Here is a 16,403-nt window from a genome sequence, read left to right on the forward strand (position 1 = left end):
AAAGCCCAAGGGAGGCTTTTAATTTGATACAGGAAGGTTTTGCAAAGGTTTATCAAGGTCCCAATCAGGCTTCTTCAGACTTTGTGGATAGACTGCAGGAAGAAATAACAAGGCAAATAGACAATGAATATGCCCGAAATGAACTCCTGTTAAAATTGGCTTATGTGGGGCTTGAAAGAGCCTCTTGGGGCGAGCTGTTCTCAGTACAATCCAGGGGCATGCCTGTTGATTTCAACTGCCTGGAGTTTTCTGGGATCTAGCTTCCCATTGCAGGCTCCCAGCCAAACTAAATTGACCATTCTGGTCTATCAAATCAAAGAATAGGAAGTAGTTGTTGTTGTAAAAAGAAAAATCAAAGAAATAAAATCAAGTTTTTTTTTCTATCTTTTTCTTTTAATCTAGCTCTTTGGATTATTGTTTTGGCCTAAAACCCCAAATTGATATGTGTGTTTTGTTTTGTTTTATGTGTATGTATATATATATATGTATATATATGGACATTTGGAACATTAAGCTTGGACTTGGAATGGTGAGAAAAATAGGAGATGGTTAAAGGGCCCTATAGAAACCATGTTCGGTTGGAATCAACTCATGATTTTTCTCACCTCTCGTAGGACAAGCCATATGTCTAAATAAATGTTGTTTTAATAGTATCTGTGTATATATGTCTGTCTGTGTTGTTCTGTGTTATTTCCAAGACTTGGAAGAGGGTCAAAATCCTCTCTGATAACACCAAACAAAAAGGCCTTATTTAATAATGTATGGTTTGTCTGGAGAAAGTATGAAATGAAATTTTTGTATGTGAAATTGTTTATGCAAGCAGTCAGAATAGAAGTGAATGAGTTAATTTGCTGATCTGTAAATGTGAGTGTGTGAAAGGAACAGTAAACTGCAGATTTTATTGTTGTAAAAGCCATGGATGATGTGTGAGAGTAAATGCATGTAAAGGAGAGCAAACTATTTTTATTTATTTTTTTTTTTGGTGGTGAGATTTTTGTAAAGTTTCTTTTACCCCCACCCCAACCCTGCTGTGTTACTTTAAGAGTGAGAAAGGGAGAGACAGCCAGAAGGAGGGGGGGTGGCTGGTTCTTTTAACCATTTTTTTTTTCTCTGCTTAGAATTCCAGTCTGAAAAAGGGGGGGTGGATGTGAAGCTTGATGCCCACTCTTGCAGTTTCAGCTTGCAATTTTTTTTTACTCGAAAGAGGAGAGATTCTTTGTTGGACAAGTTTTTTGAATTCTTTGAGTTTTAGTTAAACATCACCCAAAAGAAGTTTTTGGAATTCTTTGAGTTTTAGTTAAACATCACCCAAAAGAAATTACTCTGATCTTTTTGTGGAGTTGTTTTTTGTTTTTTTTTGTTGTTTTTTTGTTTTGTTTTTGATGTTTTTGTGTCTGTGTGCAGGACACATTGATAGAAGGTGATATCTGGGAGAATTTCCCTCCCTTAATCAGCACTAGCCTGTGGATTCTATACCTTACAACAGGCTCTGAGATTGTTAATAAAGATACACTGACTCCAAATATGATTAATGTAAAGGATTGATTAATAGCTAAGAGAAACAGTTGGCTCATGCAAAAGTTGATAGAAGCTGGAAGCAAAAAAGACAGAAGTTAGGCCAGAATGGCAGAAGGGCAGTGAATGACTAGATATAGAAGGGAGAAACAGAAAAGTGGTTTTTAAGTTGGTTTGCACGGATTTGTGAACACAAGCCTTAGAATGCTGAAGGAACAAGAATGTACTATAGATAGGGAGAAACATGGGAAGTAGCAGAAAGTGAGAGGTAGATGTTGCATGATGGGAGTCGAATGTTGCTATTGTTTAACCAATTGAAAATTTTGGAGTGGATTCATTTATCCCACACGCCCAAAGTTTCTATTTTAACCAGAGAAGCACAATTAGCTCAATTGATTTTTAAAATCCTGGAGATAGACATTTTTTTTTGTGCCTATGTCTTTGCAAATTTGGGAATCATTTTTTCAAACCTCAAGTGAATTGCAATTTTCCTTAGCTGATTGGCATGGCAAGGTTTCTTGCCACCCACCACCCGATTATCGTTTGCAATGCAAATTGTTCGCACTAACCAAGCAAACAACAGCCCAGCGGTCAGCTCAAAAAGCTGAACTGGCTGCTTCAATTTTTGCTTGTCAAATTTTTTCCTTTCAACCTATGTTTATCACACAATTCAAGTGATTTATGGATCTTATTTATCTCCCTTCATTCAACCAGATTTGTTACAACTTTTTTTAACCTTGCAAAATTTGCTTTTTGGACGCCAACATCCTATTTTTGTTGCTCATATTCATAGTCATGAGCCTTTTCCAGGTTTTTTGCAAGAGGGAAACAATTTTGCAGATCAGGCTGCCTCCGGACCTTCGGCCTGTTCTTTGCAACCCCTCACCCCCTGGGAAAGTCATTCATATTTTCATCAAAATTCCAAAGCTTTGCAGAAGCAGTTTATTTTCATGTTTCAATTGATACCTTTTCAGGATTCATCATGGCCACCCCCCTAAGGGGTGAAGCCACTAATCATGTCATTAATTATTGTATTCGGACCTTTGCAGTGCTGGGATGTCCAAAAGAACTCAAAACAGATTATGGCCCTGCCTAACCAAACCTTGAAACATGCTTTAGATCATTATAAAAATCAGAACAGGGGAAAACGAAACCCCAACCTCCCAGCAATGCATGAAAGTCTTAATCTTTGCCTCTACACTCTAAACTTTTCTAACTTGACTGGCTATCTCTTAACCACAGCTGCAGAGCAGCATTTTTCTTCTTCTTCTTCTTCAGATCTCCCTAAACCACAAGTTTGGTATCGCCAACTTCCAGACCTAACTTGGAAAGGCCCTGCAGACCTTCTCACTTGGGGAAGAGGCTACGCAGTTGCTCAACTGCCAGACAAAGTGCTGTGGATCCCAGGTCGCTACGTTCATTCGTATCATGCCTCCACAAACACAACTGCAGAACCCATTAAAGATGACAGCATGGTTTGTGACTTTTTTCAGCTTTGTTCTTACACCACTGACTGATGCCACTAAAACACAATTCCATCTGAAAGCTAACCCCAGACGTCAAAGTCTTGCCGCCTCTCACACCTTTGACATTGCTTCCAGTCAAAAATGACTCTTTTCACACTGTTTTTGCCCATCGCATGGACCCAGAAGGAACAACCTGTTGTTAACAACGAGTCTACTATCATCATCTATGTGAACTCTGTAGCTCATGCTCCTGTCCAAACTTGAAATGGTTTCAACTTTCAGAAATTACTTAGCTCCTGGTTTCCCAAAGTACCTGGTTTACAAGCTATTGTAGCTTTTATTAGTATGATTGTATTAGGATGTATTATTTTACCTTGTGTCTTGCCTATTTTTATCAGAAGTATTACTAACAGTATTTCTTTGATTGTGCTTGACTCCATGGCAGAATTAGACAAACGATTGAAAGACAGAGAAAGGGAACGCTCCCAGCATTATACTTGGTATCAAGGAATGTTTAACTTCTCTCCCTGGCTGACCACCCTTTTCTCAGCTATAGCTGGTCCTTTAATTTTATTATTACTTGCATGTGCAATTGGCCCATGTGTTATGGGTAAACTTTTAAATTTTCTACAACGAAGGCTGAGCAGCATTAGCGATGACATTCTGTTGATGAAACACACTGTTGACAGTGAATACAAACACCCTCTTTTAGAATTCACTTCTGACCCAGAGACTGATGCACCCTCACACCAGCACTCTTTGAAAGGAATACTGGCGCAGGCACAGGAGTTGTCGGAGGATTTCTCTTTTTCCAGTGTAAGTATCCTAGAAGAGAAAGTTTTGGATTTTGAGGGGCCTTCTCAGTAATTGGCTTTAAAAAACAGAAAAAGAGGAGTTGTAGAGAACCCAGACCTACAAAAGACCTTTTTTATTCCTATATTAAAAAATCACAGAATTCTCCCTTCCTGTCTCTAGTGATTATATTTCTGCCAGTGTAAAATCTGCTTTCCTCTGCCTGCAAAAGACCTTCTTTGAAAAAGTTCAACACTTCAAACTTTTCCCCAATTAGTAATCGATTAAGTCACATTCCTGCATTCAGTTCTACCTAATCTGCAATTGTAAGGTCACAGTCCTACATTCCATTTCTGCCTCTGGTGATAAAACTCTTTTCTTATTTACAACCACATTCCTGTCTCTGATTCACATGTGTATACAACAAAGACTTGTTTCATTTAAATTGCCCATGCCTCAAGATATATAGTTTTCTGTCTCCTGAAATTGTCTCTGTTTCAAGATTATGTCTTTCAAGTCATGTCTTCCTGTGATAACCTTTTGTCTTCCCTGTTAGCATTTGTATATCTCTGCCTCAAGTTATGTCTTCCTGCAATAATCCCTGTCAACATTTGTATAAGATAGCTATGCATTATTGTTTCCTGTAATGACCTTTGCTTTCTTCATTAGCAATTGTATACCATGAGCTATGTTCCCCTTTGACCTTCCATGAGTATTTTTCCCCCCTCCCAAATGAAACAGCCTAATAAAAGAGGGTTGCCAGAACTGTTCTGGGGCATAACATCTTCCCCGAGCACTCTGTGCTCTCACCTTGAGCAAACTTGTGTTGGTGTCTCAGTCTGTCCTAGGACTTTGCTTCTGAACTATCGCAGTTCCCAAGTGTGACCGTTGAAAGTCCGGCATACTGGGTCGGTGGTAAAGGGCAAGATCCTTCCTTATTCAAGGTGTCCACCCTTGCGAGGGTCTCTCCAAATTCTCACCCCTGTCACGGGGCTCTAAGAGTTGAGGCCAGAACCCTGACCGGTCGCTCATCGCAACACAGAATGGCCTTTTTTCCCTTTTCTTCTACATTCTTCTATCAAGAACTGCTGAAATAGCAAAAAGTGCTAGTTGTGTGCCATAGATATAGCACTTAACAGGGAGTCCCAAGCACGCTGAAAACAATGTTCTGTAATTGTTCCATTGGCTCAGGAAAGAATGCCTTGCTTATTGTCTGTGAGTCAGCCTGTCACTGGAAGTTCAAACAAGTGAGCAGAAAAGAAGAAAGTGACACATCTATCTAATGCTACTGCATTTGATCTTGAAAAGATTAAAGCTTCTGTTCTATACACACTTACTTCAAAATAGATTTCACTGAGCTGGGCTGACTTTTCTGCAAACTTGTGCAATAAGATAGCACTATACAGTATGATGACAAAGACAGTCCCTTATTTCCTTCATGATTTTGCATCAATTGTCTTGGGGCTTATGAATACATGTATATGTATTCTTGACCAATATCCTTTGGCTTTAGGGCATGTCCACCAAAGATGATAGTATGTGCCTGTTTTTTGTCTACATTTCCAACAATTGCTAGACATATTTTTGAACGTTTTTGCTAACCTCATAGGTGTTAAGTGCCATCTGTAAAACATTTTCTATAGGTTTTCTTTGTAAACCACCACCTTTGTTATTTTAGAGTTTCTTTCCCAAAGGCTTTGCCAGTTTTCTAACTCTGTTATGACCAAAGTTTTTTGCCTATATTAGCATTGTTTATTCAACTTCTTTCTTTTCCATCTTTAAACTTAACATATACTTATACAGTTTCTTAATCAATTTTTCATCTGATGTCAATAGTATCTGGTCACATTCTGTCTGTTCTTTATAAAATCCAGAGGTTTTAGCATGTTTTTCATATTTTGTTTGAATTTGCAGGTGTGGCCACCAAGATAGATCAGTGCCTTGTTCTTCCAGTTCTTGTCTAGATTTTAGTTTCCCTTCAATATTCAGAATGTCTTTATAAGTCACAATTTTCTCAAAATTAATTAGGTTTGGGTGAACAAACACTTCCATTGTTGAAAGCCATCCAGGTATTTTCATGTAAATTTTCACATTTACCTTTTCCCATTCTAGAAGAAGTGTGTTTCTTATATAGTGGTTTTGAAAGTATCTATGTATTTTATTCTTCCCATACCATAGGAAGGCATGTCATCCAACTTGTAGGTCATGCAAGATGGGAACCATTCTTTTCATTCACTGGATTTTTTTTTTCATGAGCACTTCATTTACAGAAAATAAAATTAATGCATGATACCAATATTAGGAAGATGCATAGAACAGCTACAAGTCATTTAAAAATATAATCAAATTCACACTGTGAAGAAGCCTCAGAAGTGCAATGAACAGGCAGCAACAATAAAATTTCTCATGTAAGTCACTTTGTACTTCTGACAAAAAAAGATATATAAATCAGTAACAAAAACAACTCAATTTTACTTTTCCACCCCAGTGTTCTCATCCTTGCTTCTTTATTTTATATGCAAAACATGATGCCTTTTAACAGTAGCTCTACACAGTTTCTGATTATATTCAGTTGTAACACTGCAAGACGTTGGCAATGACACAAAAGGCATTGAAATATAGTGAAACATGTTGCTTTTATTTCTGTGAAATAAAAAGTTAGTCGGCTTAGCCTGAAAATTTGCACCTAAAAATAAAACAACGGATCAAACATGCTATGTGAAATACATTTTGTGCAATATCAGGAATTTTTATATAACAAATTATGAGAAAAACTAATACCAATTACATTAAAAAGTAATATTTACACAGCTTTAAATTAATGCATTGTACAATAATTTCATTAGTGTTATGTAATTGACAATTTGATATACACTATAAGTATAACTTATAATTAGCATTATAAATATAACATGAAGTTTCTTTCAAACATGAATTCTAATTTTCTGGTGGATTAAATTAATGATTTATAAATATGAAATATGATAAAAAGAGATTTCTATATCAATCCATCCCTTTGGTATTCCCATTTAGGTTCAAACAAATGATCAAGTATTTTATCTTTGGTTACATTTAGTAACACTGTAAATCAGTTTTCCACATGTGATTTGCCCCAGACAAGTTGAATTATCCCTCTCTTCAGTTCTAACCTACTCAGATTGGGCTGGAGATTTATTTATTTATTTGTCCAATTTATTGGCTGCCCATCTTACCACAAGTTATCTCTAGGCGGCTTACAATATTAAATGAGATTTTGAATTTGAATTTTATTGAATTTATATACCGCCCTTTCTCGAAGGACTCAGGGCGGTTTACAGGGTACTTAAAACATCGATACAAAAATTAAAAAACGATTAAAAAGATTAAATTAAATCCCTGAAAAAATATAAAAACCCCGATGGTAGGAGTTCTCGAAGACACTTGGAGAGCTCCAAAATAGGGAATGCTGCTCTAAACAATGGGCCACTTCACAGCCAGGCATTGCTCCTAAGGCTGCTGTTCAGTGACAGAAAAGCCAAATTAATGGTCAACCTAAACAATAGTTTGGATCCTACAGAATGTCTTTAAATGCTTAATATTTTCAAGAGTTCCTCACCATAGAAAGCCTACCTTGGTTTGGGATTACATTTTTGCAACACAATGAAATAAAAATAATTTTAGCAAATGTTCCTAGTATGTATTTCTGTTTCATGTTTATCATATTAATACATACTGTTTATAATGCCAAGTAAAATAGCCATCATGCCCTGCATGTAGGACAACACTGAAGAATATTGCTTAAACTAGATGTCCTCAAATATATAGTTCCCAGGATAGATTTAGACTACAATTCAGGGTCCTAACAAGACCAGCCTTGCAGAATCTGAATCCTAATATATCTGCAGGGCAGTAACTTGGGGAATGCTGGCTTTATACATTTCTTTAAAAAAAACACAAAATGGACTTCCACCAGCATATGTAAAAAAGAAGAAGAATTGCACTATATTTGCGGTTATTTTACAAATCTCATATTTTTATAATTACCCTTATGATTCTGCCAGCACTAATTTATTCAAAGCCCTATTGAATTATGCAAGTGTTGTCCAGGATTTGCTAAGGCCTCTAACTCCATATGTACACGGAGTAACAAACACATACTGATTACTGACTCATGTATAGGCAAACCCACTATCTGCTGAAATGGGCTTCCTATTATATTGTTTCCCATCTGCCTCTAATGTCTTGTGACATCGAGATGTTGTAATGGATTGAAGTTAACTACTGTAATTATATTCTTAACATCACATATTGCTTAGTTGTTTGTATTTTATGCAGACAACAGAACAATTATGGAATCATGCAGTATATATTATTTTTAAAAATGAGTATAAAACATTGAATATTGTTGTAATAAAGCAGTTACAATGCATAGGCATTCATCAAAGTCATATCATAAAACTGAATTATATAAGCATGCAGCAACTGCCTTGTGTTCAGCCTTTGGAAATTAAAGCGCGTTGCTCAAATATAAGGCAGATATAGTTTGTAGCAACTTCTTTTTGCAAATTACATTTCCCACAGGTGCACTAGAAAACACAAGACCATAGCAGGTCTAAGCAATGCAAGGAACTCTTGTTTGGGAAATTGGTAAGGCTTATCTCAAGTAACTAAAGTATTGAAGCAGAACTGTCCTTTTCCTCTGATAAACAGTTCACATAAAAGGAATGTGAATCTAGGGATAAAGTATATGGGTAAATTGTTTATTTTCCATATTTTCCCCTCTATGTGAGAATTCCTGTAACACTTTAGACCAGGGATGTCAAACTCGCAATGTCACATGACATGTCACAAAGTATCACAACTTTTTTTCCATTGCCGGCAAAGAGGTGGGCGCAGTTTTGCCGTGATGCATCCGGCCCGTGGGCTGGCAGTTTGACACTCCTGTTCTAGACCCTTTTACTTTTATTATAGTTACCAGTTTCAATTGAAAGAACCCAGGGTTGCTCCAAAATGTTTCTAGTCAGCAGATGGCTCATGATCCTTCAGCCTTGGTTACAAATAGCCGTGTGATTTTTTAAAAAAATTAGACTTCTCTACTCTTTCACAAAAGAAGGTATCACACAAACGTATGGTTCTATTCCTCCCACTTCTAAATTGTTTCTATTGTTTTCAAATAGTGATTCTGACCACTGCAAAAAGTGGATTTATTTGCCTCTAAAAAGTTGGCATGAGGATTTCCTAAGTCTCCTGGGTTATAAAGGTCAAGGCCCCAAGCAAGGGGTCCCCAGGTGTTATTTTCTAGTTTAGCACCCTATTGAAAGCATCTTGATAGTAGAATCCATTATTTATTGGATAATAAAATGCAACATCCATATCAACCTGTTCTTTAAATCCCATGTTAATGTGGTAATTATTCATCTATGAAAGGTATCTCTTGCTGAGGTAGGGTTGATATTAAAAAATTATACCAGTAAATGAATAAGCAAAAATGATCCAGATCATATCTGAAACCTCACAAACAATAATCTGCTTCCTTTCATATTAGCACAGATGTATCTTTTATGGCCAGAGAAATGGAGATGTTAAAAAAAGAAAAGAAACAGAATCACACTGTAGTAAACTTATGACATGGGCCACTTTGGGGGAGCTCATATTAGTTAAAACATATTTTCTTGAATTATAACGATAATGAACTTTGAAGTTATGAAAGGGTAGGTGTGTGTTCACCACCTTGAGTTATTAATAAAAATAATAAAGGCAAGATATAAACAAACAAACAAACAAACAAACAAATAAATAAATAAAGTAAAATGTTGAAAGTTCAAAGTAAGTCCAATATAAATAATACACAAGAATTAAGTAAGATTAGGTTTTGAATAAGTTAAAAGCTGTATATTAAATATTCTGAAAAGTAGCCTTCACAAAGATATTTTCATGACAATGGCTAAAGAAAAATTATTAAAAAGGATAAAAAGGGATGAAATAGAACATTATTTTATGAAGTTTAGATCAAGGATTCTGTCAAATTAAAGTGAGGAATTATTGTCTCATACATGTAAATTTGAGATGGAGAAATCAGCGCAATTAATTGTATAATCTTTCAAGGAGTTATTCAATCTGTCTGAGTACATTTGGACTTAACTAAAAAGTCAAAGCAAAAACCAAACAATTTATGCCTAAATCGACGACTTGGTATGCAGCAGCAAATATGCTTACTATATATTGACCTGAAGGCTCTTAATATTTTTCTTGGTTAATCATAAAAAGAGAATGTGAAGTTCATTGTAAGACAATTTTTGGTGAGATTATTACTTTATAGCCAGGCTTCTGGCTTTTCTAAAGGCCAGAACAGAAAAAAAATGCTCATCATGATAATTTTATACAAAATGAATGAGCCAACTTAGTCTAGAATAATAAGTCCAGGAAGAGAAGAAACATCCCCCTGTTAAAAACCCACTGAATAAACCATGGATGAGAAAGCAAGGCCGGTCAAAAGGTGAGCCAAGTCAAGATTTACTGTCAAAAGAGTGGGAGGGGGTGTCAAAAGCCAGTGAGGAAACTGGGTTTGGGTACTTTGCCTACCAAACCAGCAGTGGTACCTTCCACTTGGTACTATGATGGGCAAGATCAGGGGAGAGTTGCTAGAAGAGGAACTCTTTCCCCACAATAGCAACAGATAGGATGGTGTTGACATTTGAAACAGCCAGCACATTCCCCTCTATTAGGGACTGAAGATGAAGGAATGTGAAGAGGAAGCAGATGCTTTACCAAAGCCATGTTGAGCTCCATCTGTCCCAACACCAGGACCCTTAGTTTGTTTTCTTGATGGAAATTCAGGAAGTCTTTCTGTATGAAATCAGTCTGTAATTGTGATTCGCAAGGCACTCTAATAGCTCCATAACAGCTAAACACAGAAAATTATCATCAATGTAGTTTAGTCATTGTTTTTTTTCCTGAAGTTTTAGACAAACAGTTTACTTTGGTTTGACTCTGTCTTTGGATTTTTTTTTAAAAAAGAATTTTGCATGAATTCAAAAATCAGAGATTCAATGTGGTTGGCTAGTTTTTGGAGTGTTTGGCTGGGGAGGGGTTGTGTCACTGTATATCCATCCATGTACCCTCTGCGTTATGAATTCTCTCATACATAAGTATGCATTTATCCTCTTGTGCACTGCTGACTGCACAGAAGTGTTTAAACAGAGCCATCTGATGGGAATCTGGGGCTTCTGGAAGGTGCTAGACTAGATGACTTCCAAACTGCCTTCCAACCATATATTTCTGTGATGCAGTTAGTGGTGCATTCTGCCGCAAAGCTTTTGAAGTTGGTTTGATGGTTGTGGCAGATTTTCTGTAGCACTTCAAAGAATTATGTGCCGAGCAATTTGAATTTAGCATGAATGGCAGCCAGCAAGGAGACACTGTTTCTCACAAGTGTTATGTCTATCTTTCTTTCGTACAGAGATCACCTTTTTTTTTGCAGGAATAGGAAGGGGATGCCACCAACCCACAAGATGCATTTTCCTTTTTGGGGTAAACACAGTGTTGGGATTCAGCCAGTTCGCAACAGTTCGGAAGAACTTATAGCTAATTTTTTGTTGCCCAGGCCCAGAATGGACTTCCGAAAGCGGCATCCACACAGAGAACCAGTTGTTCACATATTTGAATCCCACCACTGGGTAAACATTTAAAGAACCTGACTCTTCCCTCCAGTGATCAGTTAATGGCAAGAAAAAGTTAAAAGAGTTTTTCTCAATCTAGCTGTCCTCCCTGACTTTTGAAGCCTGAAAATCTCACATGCTATGTCCAAATAATCCAAAGGTGCTTTGGATTCCAGATTGATGAAAAACATTGTTATACCAGATATGTAAATAAATAAGGAGCCTTGGTGGCGCAGTGGGCTAATGACTCCTTAAGTAACACCAGCTGCCTGCAATTAGTGCAGGTTCGCATCCCACCAGGCTCAAGGTTGACTCAGCCTTCCATCCTTCCGAGGTAGGTAAAATGAGGACCCAGATTGTTGGGGGCAATAAGCTGACTTTGTAATAATGCCGCTTGGGGGGGCCCAAAAGCCCTAATAAGCAGGCATATACATAGAATGAAGGCTATTGCTAAGCACATTGGTTTGTGCTTAAATTGTAAGCCGCCCTGAGTCTTCGGAGAAGGGCGGGATATAAATGGGATTAAAATAAAAAAATAAATAAAAAAATCAATAAATAAGGCAGCCATGACAAAACTTGCAAATCACAATGTTCTTGTAAATCATGATGTTCTGTGCAGGAAACAAAGCACATTTTCTACATGAACACCTGTCTTGTTTCCATAAACTTTAAAAACTATGGTGGAATTATATATTGTTATGGGTTTTTCTATAGGTAAATCACAGACTGAGGGGCCCTTGGTGCTCTCTGAGCTTGGTTGTTTTCTTGCAGATGATTCATTACCCAAACTAGGTAACATCATCAGTGCACTGATGATGTTACCTAGTTTGTGTAATGAAATGTCTGCAAGAAAACAGCCAACCTCAGAGAGCGCCAAGGGCCGATGATTTCAACCCTGAGCTACAAATATTGTCCTCTATCAGAAATTACAGATTGCTAGGAGTTCAGCATCATTAGAACACTAAAATAATGGATGTGATAGACAAAAGGAGGAGATTATATCTGCAGTAAGTAAACTTAGGAAATCAGTTTAAAAGAGAGCTTTACAGTGCAATTCTATCCTGCTGAAGTCAGTTTACTTCTGACTGATATGAAGAGACTTGTATGGATAGTCTTGAAGTTTTTGGGGTTCTGTTCATCTACTTCCAGCGTCATTGCAATCCTTACCATGTATCATATCAACTAGCTCTGAAAATTGGTGCTTTCACTTTTCACTTCAAACAAATCAAACTTTCCTGCTCAGCCAGAAGAAAGTAATTTATCGATGGTGAATACTTTGCCTTCAATATTGAGCAAGCTGAAATTTGGAAGCTTATATCTATAGCAAAAGAATATGAATGTGACTTCTGAAAATGGAACTGAGGGGTTTTTGACAAATGGCTACTTTAACAATTTTTAGGCAATTGCCCAGAACTTGACATGAAAATACAGCTTCTGAGCAACTTTTCCAACCTATCACAACAGCCTGGCTGTTATAACTTAAAAACAACTTAATTGTATACATATAAACATTGCTCTAGAACTACGGTATAAGGCTGCCGTATTTTTCCTGGATTTTCACTTCGCAAGGGATACTCATGGATTAATTTTAGTTTAGTAGGAATTTATTTTAAAAATATTTTAAATACTAACGATAGGCTTGCTGATACAGAGTAAGTGGTTTGAATGTGAAATATTACATTTGCCTACAAGAAATACTTTTGTTAGTTTAATCAGTCTGCTTCTCTTTCTCAAAATCTAAGAATTTAAAATTAATTCCACTTTATAATCAGAAATTCTGCAAACTATCTTGTAAGCTTTAGAAATCTATAAGGATTTATGTTTATTTAATAAGTACTCAACTGACATTATTGTTATAGTTGGCTTTTTTTTTAAAAAAAACAAGCGAACAGTACACAAAGTCATTTTGATTTTAGAAAAGAGTCTAAGAATATTAATCTGAAAAATGTTAAACTGGGAACAATTATTTCTGCATGAACAGTAAGGATAGACATCTTAAATAATAGAAGAACTCACCATATTTTTTAAAATAAAGCCCTTTTCTGCTAACATGGTATTCAACCATCAACTACCACCAAAATCATTGTTAACTTTTAACTTCATTTTAAGATCTCTCAGTATCTTATCAGAAGGTTGAGTAAACCTCATAGCACCGTTCATTTGCATCACAAGGGTTGCCATGAATGATCCTGTCCTTCTGCAAGAGATCAGAGGTTGCTTACTGGGTTATATTGGAGATGAGGAGGGACACGTGCATGAATGCTCATCCTCCACTGTGGGCTGCCTGGTGAAGGGAAAAAAGGAGTGAATTGCCTCTAAACCCCTAGTGCAGTGGCTGGAGAATTCTTAAAGTTGCCGAGGTTGAGAAACATTGCCCTAGTGGATTTTGCCCCATTTCTTCACATAATAAATGTGAGCTTTAGACCTGCAGAAACGATTTTACGCAGAGACAAACATTTTACTTCAATATGGCAGGTAACAAAGTTACACGCAACCTATTATTGTCTCATATTGTTTTTAAAAAATTACAATGTATTTTGTAGGGATTAAGGCATGATTTCATTCCCCCCGCCCCAGAAAATCGAAGTAGATTAGTGCATGACTGGCAGAAGGTAATGGTTATGGTTGATTAGAACGATACAATTTTGTTTTACAATTTTGTTTTAGAGGTTCAAGTAATAATAGATCATTTAAATATATATGGTTGGACACAGTATTATGAATTCAGGTAGACAACCAGTATCTTAAACTGGGAATATACTATTTATAAAATAAAGGGTTTATGTGTACTTAAATTGTGGGATTGAGGGAAATCTGCATTTACTATCAACTCTTTTAAGATTTTTTTTTCCATAATCAAACTTGCTTTGTACTGTATATACATTTTACTATATAGAGGAGAGAGGTAGAAATAACCTTTAAACTAAGGAATCAAGCATGCTTTTAAATATGAATATGTCCAAATCAATAGCAAAGCCGAAGAGACATTCATTGTCAGCAGTAACAAATCTAACATTTGTAAATAATACAGTATACAGAATATAGTTTAAAGAACATTTTATGTAAGTGTGCTTTTTTACTATAAATTTTTTTTTATTTTTAAAAAAGTCTATTGTCCATAAATAAGAAAGTGGCAGTCAGCATCAGTCCTGCTCTATTTCTCCCTTGGCTGTGATGCTGAACAGTAAAAGAGGTGTCAGTTCATATTGCTTATGGCAGACTTATTGGCTGCAGCTTTGCTGTGTTTGTAGATTAGGCAGTTTGAGATCTTTGCTGTTGAACTTTTAGCATAATGTGAATACCAGTCCCTTTCAAATACAGCTTTAAGTTGTTTAATTATGCTGGTTTTGTTCCCTATGTCTGCATGGTTGATGACAAGACCAGCTCCAGCATTCTGATTAAAATAGGTCCCAACCCAGTCAAAATTACCTATAAGGTAAATGAAAGGACAATCAAAATTATGTAACAATTGGAAAACATTTTTTTTTCTTAATTAAACTTCAGGCTGATAGTTTCTATTTAATATAGAGGCAGATTGAATTTACTTTCTCCATGACAATCTCAGCTTCATACGTAAATAGGTTATGTCACATGCTAATTTTTTCAAATCTAACGCTTACTAATAAAACAAGATTGTATACATACATATACATATACATATATATATACAGTATGTATATGCTTTATACTTAATCAGTTATTCTAGTTTCAAAGCAACAAACAGTATATAAATAATCAGACTGGAACTGGCTCATTCAATTCTCTACTTACCAATATAAGCAGCTCTATCAGTCACCACATATTTATTGCGATTTAGCTTGAGAAGAGAAGAGTTTTTTGGCTCCTTAATAAAGCATGCACCTTCTGATTCAAGATCAAAGAATTTCTGTATTAAATGAGAAAAACTCACTTAGAGATAGCTAGTCCCAACATTGCTGAAGGAACTTTAAATTTAAAAATGGCAATCTATCAAATTTGGAAAAGGGAAAATAGAATCTATAAAAATATTATGAAATAACCTACATTTACAGAGGTTTTGATTGTATTTTGCAAAACTTCCACATTAATAGGAAAGTTGATTTTCAAAAGCTTGATACTTTATTGCTAATTGTGATTATGTAAACGGTAAGTAATTCATAAAAACAGTAACTAGCATGTCCTCAAACTGACACCCTAATTCCCCACTATTACTTTGATACAGCCTAAAATAAAACACTGGAAGATTTTCACTTACTTACAGTTTATTGTTATTATTAGTTTTATTTATTTTTTCTGGATTAGGGAAGTAAGCAATTTCCTAAACCACTAATAGTTTTCCTAAATTACATTGAAAACCTAAACCAGTTTGTCTGAGACTGGACATAACTATAGTTTATAGTTTAAATTAGTTTTAAAAGAATCAAAGCCTTCCTCTTTAAAATAAAAGAGAAAGCTGTACTGTACTCAAGGGGAACAAAGTTACAATGGTTCTTTTTAGGACTTTGCTATCGGAGAAGAGGAATCGTATTATTGAACAATACATTTGTTTAGGACAGGGGTCAGCAACCTGAAAAATTGAAAGAGCCACTCGGAACCAGTTCCCTCACAAAAGGAAAAACTGGGAGCCGCAAAAAAATGTGTGCACATGCGCGTACATGCACACATGCGCAGAACAGGGTTTGACTGAAGAGTGGAGCCAAGGCGAAATATGCACCTACCCTGCATATTTTTTTATCCCATTTATATCCCGCCCTTCCCCGAAGACTCAGGGCGGCTTACAATCTAAGCACAAATCAAATGTGCTTAGCAATAGCCTTCATTCTATGTATATGCCTGCTTATTAGGGCTTTTGCCCCCCCCAAGCGGCATTATTACAAAGTCAGCTTATTGCCCCCAACAATCTGGGTCCTCATTTTACCTAACTCGGAAGGATGGAAGGCTGAGTCAACCTTAAGCCTGGTGGGATGCGAACCTGCAATAATTGCAGGCAGCTGGTGTTACTTAAGGAGGCATT

At 36.3% G+C, this 16,403-nt stretch overlaps 1 protein-coding gene across 1 annotated transcript in view; it reads right to left on the reverse strand.

Annotated features, from left to right (window-relative positions):
* Nucleotides 1-14,606: 14,606 nt before the first annotated feature.
* PLD5 (phospholipase D family member 5) overlaps nt 14,607-16,403 on the reverse strand; it is a gene marked incomplete at both ends in the record, with an annotated part of 79,789 nt that continues 77,992 nt past the window's right edge. Inside the window, 2 exons of the mRNA XM_081316115.1 lie at nt 14,607-14,839; nt 15,182-15,296. Of these exons, the coding sequence (XP_081172241.1) occupies nt 14,607-14,839; nt 15,182-15,296 (348 nt within the window). The remainder of the gene's footprint in view (nt 14,840-15,181; nt 15,297-16,403) is intronic.

This window comes from Vipera berus (genome assembly GCF_964194415.1).
Source record: "Vipera berus genome assembly, chromosome: 1".
Classification (NCBI taxonomy): Eukaryota; Metazoa; Chordata; class Lepidosauria; order Squamata; family Viperidae; genus Vipera; species Vipera berus.